The 13,905-nt window shown below is 46.3% G+C and overlaps 1 protein-coding gene across 5 annotated transcripts in view; it reads left to right on the forward strand.

Moving 5' to 3' along the window:
- LOC147061389 (SRSF protein kinase 3-like) overlaps window positions 1-13,905 on the forward strand; it is a 79,435-nt gene that overhangs the window by 15,180 nt on the left and 50,350 nt on the right. For all 5 annotated transcript variants that reach the window (XR_015065904.1, XM_085910434.1, XM_085910439.1 and 2 more), the window contains exons 4-6: window positions 3,003-4,066; window positions 4,171-4,279; window positions 4,371-4,458. Coding sequence is in view for 4 of the 5 variants with exons in the window: in XM_085910434.1 (XP_085766560.1) it covers window positions 3,003-4,066; window positions 4,171-4,279; window positions 4,371-4,458 (1,261 nt within the window). In the remaining variant the exon portion in view is untranslated. The remainder of the gene's footprint in view (window positions 1-3,002; window positions 4,067-4,170; window positions 4,280-4,370; window positions 4,459-13,905) is intronic.

Consider the following 13,905-nt stretch of genomic DNA (forward strand, 5'->3'; position numbering starts at 1 on the left):
AGAGTCCTCAGGCCCTGCTTTCACAATGGAAGGCGTGTCGGGGGAATTGAGGAGGTCTTCGAAGTATTCCCCCCACCGACTCACGACATCCCGAGTCGAGGTCAGCAGCACACCATCTCCACTGTAAACAGTGTTGACCGTGCACTGCTTCCCCCTCCTGAGACGCCGGATGATGGTCCAGAATTTCCTCGAAGCCGTCCGGAAGTCATTCTCCATGGCCTCGCCAAAATCCTCCCACGCCCGGGTTTTTGCCTCAGCAACCGCTGAAGCCGCGTTCTGCTTGGCCCTCCGGTACCTGTCAGCTGCCTCCGGAGTCCCGCAGGCCAAAACGGCCCTATAGGACTCCTTCTTCAGCTTGACGGCATCCCTTACTGCCGGTGTCCACCAGGGGGTTCGGGGATTGCCGCCACGACAGGCACCAACAACCTTACGGCCACAGCTCCGGTTGGCTGCCTCAACAATGGAGGCGCGGAACAAGGTCCACTCGGACTCAATGTCCCCCGCCTCCCCCGGGACGTGGGAAAAGCTCTGCCGGAGGTGGGAGTTGAAGCTCTTCCTGACAGGGGATTCTGCCAGACGTTCCCAGCAGACCCTCACAAAGCATTTGGGTCTGCCAGGTCGGACCGGCATCTTCCCCCACCATCGGAGCCAACCCACCACCAGGTGGTGATCAGTTGACAGCTCCGCCCCTCTCTTCACCCGAGTGTCCAAAACATGCGGCCGCAAATCCAATGACACGACTACAAGGTCGATCAACGAACTGCGGCCTAGGGTGTCCTGGTGCCAAGTGCACACATGGACACCCTTATGCTTGAACATGGTGTTCATTACAGAAAATCCGTGTCGAGCACAGAAGTCCAATACAGTAATCCCTCCTACTTCGCGGCTTCAACTATCGCGGCTTCGCTGTATCGCGGGTTTTCAAAAATAAATTAATGATTTTATCGCAGAAATTTCATCATTTCACGAGGTTTCGCGGCCACTTGAGTTTCTTCATTTTCCTTTAATAATGATAGCTTATGTTTAAAAGTCGTTTTCTTGTTTTGAAATGAATAAATTAAAGAGTCAGTACAGTATACTTTATCGTCACATGTGACTTCAGGGCGTTCTCTCTGTTGTATATTTTGGACTAACTCATGTTCCGTAGTGGGAAAACCCCGGATGTGGGAGGGGGAGCTTCGGGGACGTTCAGTGTTGCGATGTACGGCCAGTGAACTGACTGTGATGAAAGGAATAAAGCAGTATCCATCACGTCGTTGTCCGAACCATGCTTGCTACATCAGAACCTGGAAAATAGTAAAGATATAACACTCTCCACCGGCGGTGGCCTTCATCTGGACATAGCAATACACTGTTAGTCTCGTCGCTAAGGCATGAATGCGGAGCGCACAGTCCATTGATATGAAAGTCCCCTAGCAGCGAGCTGGTTGATGTCAGCGATAAAAATAGAATATCTTCCAAGAATAGCTAAAAAAAATCTAGTTTCTATTTCGCGGAAATTCCCATTTCGCGGGTGGGTCTGGAACGTAACCCCCGCGAAGTAGGAGGGATTACTGTAATAGAACACCGCTCTGGTTCAGATCGGGGGTGCCGTTCCTCCCAATCACGCCCTTCCAGGTCTCACTGTCATTGCCCACGTGAGCATTGAAGTCACCCAGTAGAACGATGGAGTCCCCAGAAGGAGCGCTCTCCAGCACTTCCTCCAGGGACTCTAAGAATGGTGGGTACTCTGAGCTGCCATTCGGTGCATAGACACAAACAACAGTCAGGACCCGTCCCCCCACCTGAAGGTGGAGGGAGGCTACCCTCTCGCTCACCGGGGTGAACCCCAATGTGCAGGCGCCCAGCCGGGGGGCAATAAGTATGCCAACACCTGCTCGACGCCTCTCACCGTGGGCAACTCCAGAGTGGAAGAGAGTCCAGCCCCTCTCGAGAGGGCTTGTACCAGAGCCCAATCTATGTGTGGAGGCAAGTCCGACTATGTCTAGTCGGAACCTTTCTGCCTCACACACCAGTTCGGGCTCCTTTCCAGCCAGAGAGGTGACATTCCATGTCCCTAGAGCCAGCCTCTGCAGCCGGGGATCGGACCGCCAAGGTCCCCGCCTTTGGCCGCCGCCCAGCTCACTATGCACCCGACCCCTTTGCCCCCTCCTATAGGTGGTGAGCCCATTGGAAGGGGGACCCACGTTTTCTTTTCAGGCTATGTCCGACCGGACCCCATGAGCGAAGGCCCGGCCACCAGGCGCTCGCCTTCGAGCCCCACCTTCAGGCCTGGCTCCATAGAGGGGCCCCGGTGACCCGCGTCCGGGCGAGGGAAAATCACATCCATATATTTTATTCATCATAAGGGGTCTTCTGGGGTCAACATCATCATCATAATTAATTTACCATTTTTATTTCATTTAATCATTATTTCGAGACCCACAATAGTGTGAAGTGTCTTCAAGATTTAAGAGGAATTTATTCGCCATGTTTGAGCGTGCCAAACAAAGAATTTAACTTCGTTACATCACAGTCTCTGTTCAACATTTAGGTGACTAACAACACTCAGGACATGTGAAAAAGACAAATGACAATACAATGACAATATTCTCAGCCATCCCTTGGTCTTAAACTCCCATGAGGGCAAGGAAAAACTCAACTCTCCGACTAGGGGAAGTGAGAAACCTTGAGAAGAGACCACAGATGGGAGGGTCCCTCTTCCAGGATGACCAGGCTGCAATGGATGCAGAGAAGACACATAGTGCAAGCAGTGTAGACAATCCAAAATTTTCCATTTTGAAATTTACGCCAAATTTTCCAAATGTTTGTTTTTCCCTTCTAATTTCTACATTTTTCAACTAATTCTACCCATTCCAACTTCAAACATTATTCTGCAGCATTCCCCAAGTTTTTATTCAGCTTCTTCGCCTTCATTCTCTAGTTAAGTCGCTAATATTTTCGTGAAACCTTGCCTCCTTTCATTAGTGAGTGTACTTAGTCATGGTTTCTGTCTCTTCTAGTTGTGATGACCATTGTGACAGACCACAGCACTGGACGCAGGAAGATCTCTCAGTCCCACCCTTAACTCCCAAAACAGTCCCACCTCTAGACAGTACTCATAGTGACACCACAGTTGAAGTCCAAGAAGTTACCCCCCACTCTGTGGATACAAGATTCCCCCACCTGGACCCACCCACCACAGATTCAACACGTACCCCTTTAGATTGTCCGCACTGCCCTAAAGATGTTCCTGACAATGTCATTCTCCTACCTCTTGACACTATAGCATTGCTGCCTACAGAGACACACCTCAGCCAGCTGTTTTCTGTCACACCTCACAGGCCCACCCAGTCACTTCAGATTTCACATGAGTTCCCTGCCGACAACCAGCTACTTCCTATCCCATCCCAGAGTCCCACCCACTGCACATCATTTCCTGTTTCACCTCAGACCAGGCATTTACTTTCTGTCTCACATCAGAGCCCCTTCCACTCTCAGGCCCTTTCTGATCCAGGTCAGAGCCCCACCCACAGCCATTCACTTCCTTCCCATAGCCAGGCACCCCTTGTCACATTTCAGAGTCTCCCGGAATTCTCTCAGAACGCCACCGACAGCCAGTCACACGCTGTCCCAGCTATGAGCCCCAGCCAAAATCATTCATTTTGTATGCCATCTCAAAACCATGCACATCCTGTCACATTTCAGATTTCTGCCCACAGCCAGTTATTTCCTGTCCCTTCTCAGAGTCCCACTCATAGCATTAGCCAATCACCATCAAGTGTCAAGAAGGAAAGGCCATCTGATTTCAGCACATGGACTGATTTAACATTTGAAAACTCAAAATCTTGTCTGACAGCAGCCAAAACCAACACCCTGTGCCCAGCTGAGGCCTTTAGTTCTACATTAAGCTCGTCCCACACAAATCCATCATCAAATGCTAACCATTTAAGTTCTGTGATATCATCAGTGCCAATGTGCAAAGCCATGGCATCACCGGCCCCACCTGCGGGATTAAGACTGCCCCATGGTCAGCTTCTGGGCTCTGATGATGAAGAGCAAGAAGACCCATCAGATTATTGCAAAGGTAAAATTTTATAAATAAAACCTTATCTGGTCATCCCAGGAATCTTTTTACATGACCATTAGCTGGATTAAGTATATTTGTGACTTCTGATCTTTGTCTTCTAGGTGGTTATTACCCAGTCACCATCGGGGACCTCTTTAATGGGAGCTACCATGTGGTCCGCAAACTTGGTTGGGGACATTTCTCGACTGTCTGGCTCTGCTGGGACCTACAGTATGTTTCTGTACAGTTTGTATGGTTTTGCTACCTTTGCCTGGAGTCATGTCTTCTTACCTGCCTGTGCCTTCTCTTTGTTTGTTGTCAGGAAGAAGCGCATTGTGGCATTGAAGGTGGTGAAAAGTGCACCCCATTACACAGAGACTGCACTGGATGAGATCAAACTGCTTAGATGTGTGAGTGTCAAGCGTGACATTTACATCCTTTACCTAACTCTTCTTTGTGTCCTGCATGAAGCCCTCAAGCTTGGCTTACACCTCGCCCTGTTCAAAGTGTTGCACCTACTCTTGTACAAAGTCCTGCACATAGTCATGCACTTTGCCCTGGACCTATCCCTAAACTTAGTCCGACACTTTTCTGGACATATGATACTGGTCATAGTATTGCACACAATGTTATATGTAGCATTACATGCGTAGTTCAGCACAAAGCCTTACAACTTGTCGAGACGTCGTCAGACATGGAATGCATCACAAAGCTTTAGTCCAGGGGTCGCCAACCTTTCTTAAACCGAGGGCTACTTCCTGGGTACTGATTAATGCAGGATTGGGCAAACTTTTTGACTTGCGGGCTGAATTGGGTTCTAAATTTTGACTGAGGGCCGAACCAGGAGCAGATGGATGCAGTGCTTGCGTGAAGTTAGATAAATGACATGTAAAGTTCATTGCATAAAAGGTTTTGGCCTTAAGTAGGTAGTAAAGCATGAATGTTCGAAAAAAAAAGCTTTTTGAAAACAAATGCATTTATTAACAGCATTAAAAAAATCCCCCCAAAAATATATAAATCAGTGATTCTCATTAAATACGACACTGTAATTATGAATAAGATTTATGAAAGATGGAACAATCAACAACTTATTCCTCCCACTTTTTTGCGAACTAACTAGTCCCATATGCTTTAACCGATTCACCCCGTTCTCAAATTCACGCGCTATCTACCATTTTGCCCCACATTAAACTAATTCCACGGTTTCAATAGAAGGACACTGGTTAGCTCAGTTGGTAGAGAATCAGACTCCTAACCTTAGTGTCGTGGGTTAGATCCCTACATTGGGCAACTTCATCAATATCTCCATTTATCAAGTCAAGTTTATTTGTATAGCCCTAAATCACAAGCAGTCTCAAAGGGCTTCACATAGACAATCAATTGACAATTATTCTCAAAGCATCCCCTGATCTTGGGCTCCCAAAAGGGCAAGGAAAAACTCAAAAACCCCTACCAGGGGAAAAATGAGAAACCTTGAGAAGGGACCACAGATGGAAGGATCCCCCTTTCAGGATCACCAGGCTGCAATGGATGCAAAGAGGGCACATAAAATACATCATATGGAAATCAAAAAGTGGATGTCCAGGCCAAAGCGAAGAGCTGTTGGAGGTGCCTTCGATTGTCCTGGCAGTGTCCTCTAGGAGGGTATTCCGCTGCAGATCCCTCATGCTGAATTGGTCCACGAGAATCTAGATAGCCGTCGTCAGCTTGGGTGTCACCTAACCACCTCCCCAGCCGGGGAGGGGTGGGGGGAGTGGGGTCGGGGAGAGGGAGCAAAAACAGACTCCAGCCGAATCGGCTACTACAGGTTAATTAAAGGCCACATCATAAAAATACGTCTTTAAACGTGTCTTAAATATTTCTACTGAGGTAGCAGTTCTAATATCCATTGGCAGGGCATTCCAGAGCTCTGGAGCCCGAATAGAAAATGCTCTAGCCCCTGCAGACATTTTCTTGGCCCTCGGTGTCACTAAAAGACTAGCGTTTTGCGAACGAAGGTTACGAGACGGAACATAAGGAAAAACTAAGTCGACGAGATATGAAGGCGCTAAGCCATGCAATGATTTATAGGTTAATAGAAGAACCTTAAAGTCACATCTTAAATGGACCGGGAGCCAGTGTAAATTGGCTAATATTGGGGTAATGTGATCAAATTTTCTTGTCCGTGAGAGCAGCCTTGCAGCAGCATTTTGTACTAACTGTAGACTTTTGATGCTGGACTTGGGAAGACCAGAGAATAATGCATTACAGTAGTCCAGGCGCGACGTGATAAATGCATGTATAATAATTTCGGCATCACCGGTCGAGAGGATTGGGCGAATCTTAGCAATATTACGAAGGTGCAAAAATGCTATTCTGGTTATATTCTTAATGTGCTTTTGAAAGGAGAGCGTTTGGTCAAATATTACCCCGAGATTAGTTACAGTATCACTCTGAGTGATAGTACGGTTATCTAGAGTTATAGCGGTTTCCTTAAATAGATGTTGATAACGAGCTGGACCAATTATCAACATTTCAGTTTTATCTGGGTTCAGACGAAGGAAGTTGAGAGACATCCATTGCTTGATCTCCGCAAGGCATGCCTCAAGATTACAACAGTCCCACGGATCTGTCATTGATAATGGCATATATAATTGGGTGTCATCCGCGTAACATTGAAAGCTAATATTATATTTACGTATTATGTTCCCAAGCGGAGTCATATAAATATTAAATAGAATTGGTCCTAGTACCGATCCCTGAGGGACACCACACGTAACTTTATAGAGCTCAGAGGACGCATTGCCATGGACCACACGGTGCGTCCTGTCCGATAGATACGAATGAAACCAGCCTAGTGCTGACCCCGAAATACCGACACTACCTTTAAGACGCTCTAGTAAAATATTGAAGTCAACAGTGTCGAAGGCAGCACTAAGATCGAGTAGTAACAATACCGATGAAGTATTTGAATCCATAGCTAAGAGGAGATCATTAGTCACTTTAGCAAGTGCTGTCTCAGTGGAATGATTAGCTCTAAACCCAGACTGAAAAGATTCATATCGATTATTAGCGACCATGTAATCAATAAGATGCTGCGCTACTACTTTTTCAAGCAGTTTTGCTATGAATGGGAGATTTGAAACTGGCCTATAGTTACTGAGACAGTCCGGGTCAAGATTTGGTCGCTTAAGTAGCGGTTTAATAATAGCGGTTTTAAAGGCTGTTGGCACTATCCCAGAGGAGATAGACAGATTAATTATATTTGAAACGGACGGTCCTAAGATTTGAAATAATTCTTTAAATAGTTTGGTTGGAAGCGGGTCAAGTAAACATGTTGTTTGTTTAGCCGCACTAACTAATTGTGAAAGCCTTTCGAGGGACACGCTTTTAAAATTTGAAAGGGTTATTGCATGATCGTCGGCGCCGGTAATCGGCGGTCCCGACTGAGTGATCGGAATGGTCATCTTGATCTCATCCCTAATGGATTCAATCTTTCGAGCAAAAAATTTCATGAACTCGTCAGCCGAGTGAAAGGAGCCATCGGGGGTTGGCTGGCGTAGTGTTAGCTTTGCCACCGTATCAAATAGGTATTTAGGATTGTTCTTATTGAGATTAATGACCTGCGAAAAATAACGAGTTTTTGCTAAAATAAGCGCATCTTTATATTTCAGGAGGCTGTCGCGCCATGCCTGATGGAAAACCTCAAGTTTGGTTAAACGCCATTTGCGCTCATGCTTTCTACTTAATTGTTTAAGCGAACGTGTTTCATCTGTGAACCACGGAGTAGGCTGTCTACAGCGAGTTTTTAGACGTAGCGGCGCCACAGATTCAATGGCATTTAACAATGTAGCATTGAATTCATTTGTAAGATTATCAATAGAGCCGGTATATGAGGGCAATACGGCAGTTGCTGGTGGCAGTAGCCCAGATAGCGCAGTCGCAGTCATGGAGTTAATATTACGGCTGCTATAATTCTGATTGCTCTCTTGTCTTTGACTAAGAACTAAAATTTCAAATTTTATTAAGTAGTGATCAGACAAAACAGTAGTGTAAGGCAGTACTGTTATATTAGAGGTTGCCAGTCCTCGGGATAATACCAAATCTAAGGTATTACCATTCTTGTGCGTTGCTACCTGTACGGCTTGCGTAAAACCAAACGTATCAATTAGAGTCTGAAACGCCGAAGTAAGTGGCTCTGACGGTAAATTCATGTGGACGTTAAAATCGCCCATGATTATTATATTATCCGCGTTTGTCACTAGAGCAGCCACGAATTCTGAAAATTCATCCAGGAAGCTAGCGTAAGCCCCAGGTGGACGGTAAATAACAGCAAGATAAAATGACGGTAAAGCGGTGGATCGGACAGTGAGAACTTCAAATGTTTTAAATATGTTAATCGAACGAGGCGTAAATCTAAGATCGGAATTTGAGATGAGGGCAACACCCCCACCCTTTTTTCGAGGACGCGCCACATGCGAGCTCACAAAATTTGGAGGCGAGGCCTCATTAAGCGGTAGCAGGTCATTAGGTTTTAACCAGGTCTCGCAAAGACCAAATATATTTAGATTATGTTCCGTGATGAGGTCATTAACGAGAACCGCTTTTGTATGAAGCGATCTAATATTCATAAAGCCAAGTTTAAGTGTAATCGGTTGGTCAGGGTTTGTATTTATCGGAGGAGTTTTGAACGAAATGAAAGTGAGGTTGTGTTCTCTAGGCCTGACATCACCTCTCAATTGTTTATTCGCGCGGTGGGACGATACGACCGTAGGAATTTGATAGTAAATATTTGGTACACACGTAATATTATCTGAAACAGTCACCATATCATCAGCTATACTGGTCGGGGTGGAGCTTTTGGATTTGTCTGCCACCTCAGTAGAAAGCGCGATCATGTGGACTGTAGCACTATTCAAACTGTTACGCTTTAGTCTACACAAGGAGCTATGTGCATGCTGGAAGTCTAGCCTAGCGCTAGTTAACTTTAACTTAACTGACTCCAAACCCATCCTGACAGGTGGTCTAATCACCTGTGCTCCGGCCTGCTCTAAGGTGACCTGTCATGAGTGGCTCAAACAGTAATCTATATTTCTAGAAAGAGTGAAGGCGCCTTCACGGTTAGGATGAAGGCCGTCCTTCCTCAGCAGGTCGGGGCGGCCCCAGAAGGAGGGCCAGTTATCTATGAAATACAGTCCCTGCTTTTTACAGAACCCAGCCATCCATCGATTAAGGGAGACTAATCTACTAAACCTCTCATCAGAGCCTCTCCCAGGCAGGGGGCCAGAGACAAATACTCGATGCCGACTCATCTTTCTGGCGAGATCACAAGTCCTCGCTATGTTTCTCTTTGTGATCTCAGATTGCCTCATCCTAACATCATTGGCGCCGACGTGTATCACTATATCAGAGTAGCTAGTGTTGTTGGAACTACGCTGTTGACTAGTCCTATTGCGAGTCAGCTCCCTAAGATTAGCTTCTATGTCGGGTGCTCTGCCCCCAGGAATACACATTACCGTGGCTGGATTTTTAAGCGTGATATTTCGGGTAATGGAGTCACCTATGACCAAGGTGCGAGGGCCAGTAGACCGAGATGACTTTGGACGGCTATGCGTCTTACCTGGCTCATCGCGATTAGCAAGCCGCTTGGGGCTAATGCTAACGGGGCTAGCGGGCTGACTACAGTCCGCGACTGTGTCCGCCACATCTACTGTTATCGCACTATTCTGCTCTAACTGGCGGACACGTCCCTCTAGCAGGGACAACCTCTCTAAAAGAAGGGTGCAGTTGGTGCACGAAGCAGTACAAACCTCTTGTTCCGCAGACATACTTCCGCGTCCGATGATCGACGGTAGACAAACGGTAGACAAACGGCCACCACAGCCAGAGCAGGCGGCGATTTGGTTGCTTCTTTGTCGCCTCTGGAATGCCAGATGCTGGCTAAATTAAACTAAGCTAATTTTAGTGTCATGGATTTCTTCCGTATGGACCCAAAATACATCATGACGGAACCAGCCGGATTTTTGTAAAATTGTCCTCACAATCCCAAGCAAGTCGAAGACGAATCCGAAAATATGAAATCACGTGAGCTTGAGAGGATCACCATTTATTTCCCTTTTCATTTTTCCCCTTTATCATTTTCCCATTTATCTTTATCATTTATTTCCCTTTTTATTAATTTGTCATCATTTATCACCATTTATTTCCCTTTTTTATATTTCCCGCTTATCGTTTTTCCCATTCATTCTACTTCTCATCATTTATCATCATTTGTTTCCTTTTATGTTTTTTCCACTTATCATTTCTAACGTTTATAATTTTTTACCATTAATCTTTCCCATTAGAATTTTTAGCCTCTTCGCCTTCACACACAATTTGTCCAGAAATTGCAATTCTAGTTATTTTTTTGTATTATTCTCCTCACTTTTCTGTCCTTCTTCTTCTTCCATATAATTTCAACCCATTCACTCCATTCCACCTTTCACGTATTCCAAATATTCACGAAATGAGTGCTTCCATTTTTCTTATTCCGAAAATTCTCAGTTTTCGCAAATTTCCGACAAATTTTCCCCCATTCATTCTCAAAGGCACATTCAACATTTCACATTTACATGGTTCCAGTTTGAAATTCACATCATTTAGCAGAGGATCCTGAATTCCTTCCCCCCTCCACCCTCTGCTGCATAACGTCCTGTTCTTTTGCGCTATGATCTGGCTGTCTGCTATTAGCACGCTTGCTCAATTTTGCTGCTCTTATTTGTCTGTTTATTTATTTATTGTTTATTTATTTGGGTTATTTGCTTATTACTTATTCGTTGCTCTTGTCTGTTCATTTTTACTCTTTTTGCTATTTGATTGTAAGTGTTGTGTACTGTGTCTAGTCACCGTGGGACGGTGGGAAACATAATTTCGATCTCTTTGTGTGTCTTAACGTGAAGAAATTGACAATAAAGTGGACTTTGACTTTTGACAATCAAATTACATTCAGAAAGATTCTCGACATCCCCCAACTTCCCACTTTCCATAAATTCCACATTTTCAAATTTGAAATTCCACCAAATTCTCAAGTCAAGATTCTCGTGAACCAATTCAGGATGAGGGAACTGCAGCGGATTACCCTCCTCGAGGTTACCTCCGACAGCTCTTCGCTTTGGCCTGGACATCCACTTTTTGATTTCCATATTATGTATTTTACTATGTGCCATCTTTGCATCCATTGCAGCGAGGGGATCCTGAAGGGGGGATCCTTCCATCTGTGGTCCCTTCTCAAGGTTTCTTTTGTACTAACTGTAAACCTTTGATGCTGGACTTGGGAAGACCAGAGAATAGTGCATTACAGTAGTCCAGGCGTGACGTAATAAACGCATGTATAATAATTTCCACATCACTGGCCGAGAGGATTGGGAGAATCTTAGCAATATTACGAAGGTGAAAAAACGCAATTCTGGTTATATTCTTAATGTGCTTGTGAAAGGAGAGCGTTTGGTCAAATATTACCCCGAGATAAGTTACATTATCACTCTTAGTAATAGTACGGTTATCTATAGTTATAGTGGTTTCCTTAAATAAATGTTGATAATGAGCTGGACCAATTATCAACATCTCAGTTTTATCTGGGTTAAGACGAAGGAAGTTGACAGACATCCATTGCTTGATCTCCACAAGGCATGCCTCAAGATTACAACAGTCCCACGGATCTGTCATTTATAACGGCATATACAATTGGGGGTCATCCGAGTAACATTGAAAACTAGTATTATATTTACGTATTATGTCCCCAAGCGGAATCATATAAATATTAAATAGAATTGGTCCCAGTACCGATCCCTGTGGGACACCACACGTAACCTTATAGAGCTCAGAGGACGTATTGCCATGGACCACTCGGTGCGTCCTGTCCGATAGATATGAGTGAAACCAGCCTAGCCCTGAAATACCAACACAACCTTTAAGACACTCTAATAAAATATTGAAGTCTACAGTGTCGAAGGCAGCACTAAGATCGAGGAGCAACAATACCGATGAAGTGTTTGAATCCATAACTATGAGGAGATCATGAGTCACTTTAGCAAGTGCTGTCTCAGTGGAATGATTAGCTTTAAAACCGGACTGAAAAGATTCATACATATCAATTATTAGCGACCATGTAATCAATAAGCTGCTGCGCTACTACATTTTCAAGCAGTTTTGCTATGAATGGGAGATTGAAACTGGCCTATAATTACTGATACAGTGCGGGTCAAGATTTGGTCGCTTAAGTAGCGGTTTAATGATAGCGGTTTTAAAGGCTGTTGGCACTATCTCAGAGGAGACAGACCGATTAATTATATTTAAGACGAACGGTCCTAAGATTTGAAATAGTTCTTTAAATAGTTTGGCTGGAAGCGGGTCGAGTAAACATGTTATTTGTTTAGCCGCACTAACTAATTGTGTAAGCCTTTCGAGGGACACGCTTTTAAAATTTGAGAGGGTTATTGGATGATCGTCAGCGCCAGCAATCGAGCGATCGGAATGGTCATCTTGATCTCATCCCTAATGGATTCAATGTTTCGAGCGAAGAATGTTATGAACTCGTCAGCTGAGTGAAAGGAGCTATCGGTGGTTGGCTGGCGTAGTTAGCTTTGCCACTGTATCAAATAGGTATTTCACCTTCATCTTCTTCCGCTTATCCGGGGTCGGGTCGCGGGGGCAGCAGCTTTAGGAGGGACTCCCAGACCTCCCTCTCCCAAGCCACTTCCTCCAGCTCATCCCGGGGGATCCCAAGGCGTTCCCAGGCCAGCCGAGAGACGTAGTCTCTCCAGCGCGTCCTGGGTCGACCCCGGGGTCTCCTACCGGTGGGGAACACCTCCCCAGGGAGGCGTCCAGGAGGCATCCTGATGAGATGCCCGAGCCACCTCATCTGGCTCCTCTCAACGTGGAGGAGCAGCGGCTCTACTCCGAGTCTCTCCCGGATGACCGAGCTTCTCACCCTATCTCTAAGGGAGAGCCCGGACACCCTGCGGAGGAAACTCATTTCAGCCGCTTGTATCCTGGATCTCGTTCTTTCGGTCACGACCCATAGCTCGTGACCATAGGTGAGGGTAGGAGCGTAGATCGACCGGTAAATCGAGAGCTTTGCCTTTTGGCTCAGCTCTCTCTTCACCACGACGGACCGGTACAGAGTCCGCATTACTGCCGACGCTGCACCGATCTCGCGCTCCATCCTGCCCTCACTCGTGAACAAGACCCCAAGATACTTGAACTCCTCCACTTGGGGCAGGATCTCATCCCCGATCCGGAGAGGGCATTTCACCCTTTTCCGACCGAGGACCATGGACTCGGATTTGGAGGTGCTGACCCTCATCCCGACCGCTTCACACTCGGCTGCGAACCGCTCCAGTGAGAGCTGGAGATCACGGACTGAAGAAGCCAACAGCACCACGTCATCTGCAAAAAGCAGAGACGCGATGCTGAGGTCCCCAAACCGGACCCCCTCAACGCCTCGGCTGCGCCTAGAAATTCTGTCCATAAAAATTCTGAACAGAATCGGTGCCAAAGGGCAGCCTTGGCGGAGTCCAACCCTCACTGGGAACGAATCCGACTTACTGCCGGAAATGCGGACCAAACTCTGGCATCGGTGATACAGGGACCGAACCGCCCTTATCAGTTGGCTCGGCACCCCGTACTCCCGAAGCACCCCCCAGAGAACCTCCCGAGGGACACGGTCGAACGCCTTCTCCAAGTCCACAAAACAGATGTGGACTGGTTGGGCGAACTCCCATGCACCCTCGAGGATCCTGCCGAGGGTGTAGAGCTGGTCCACTGTTCCACGGCCAGGACGAAAGCCACACTGCTCCTCCTGAATCCGAGGTTCGACCTCCCGACGGATCCTCCTCTCC

The sequence above is a fragment of the Syngnathus leptorhynchus genome, chromosome 1, assembly GCF_054491065.1.
Source record: "Syngnathus leptorhynchus isolate UIUO chromosome 1, UIUO_Slep, whole genome shotgun sequence".
NCBI classification, from domain to species: Eukaryota; Metazoa; Chordata; class Actinopteri; order Syngnathiformes; family Syngnathidae; genus Syngnathus; species Syngnathus leptorhynchus.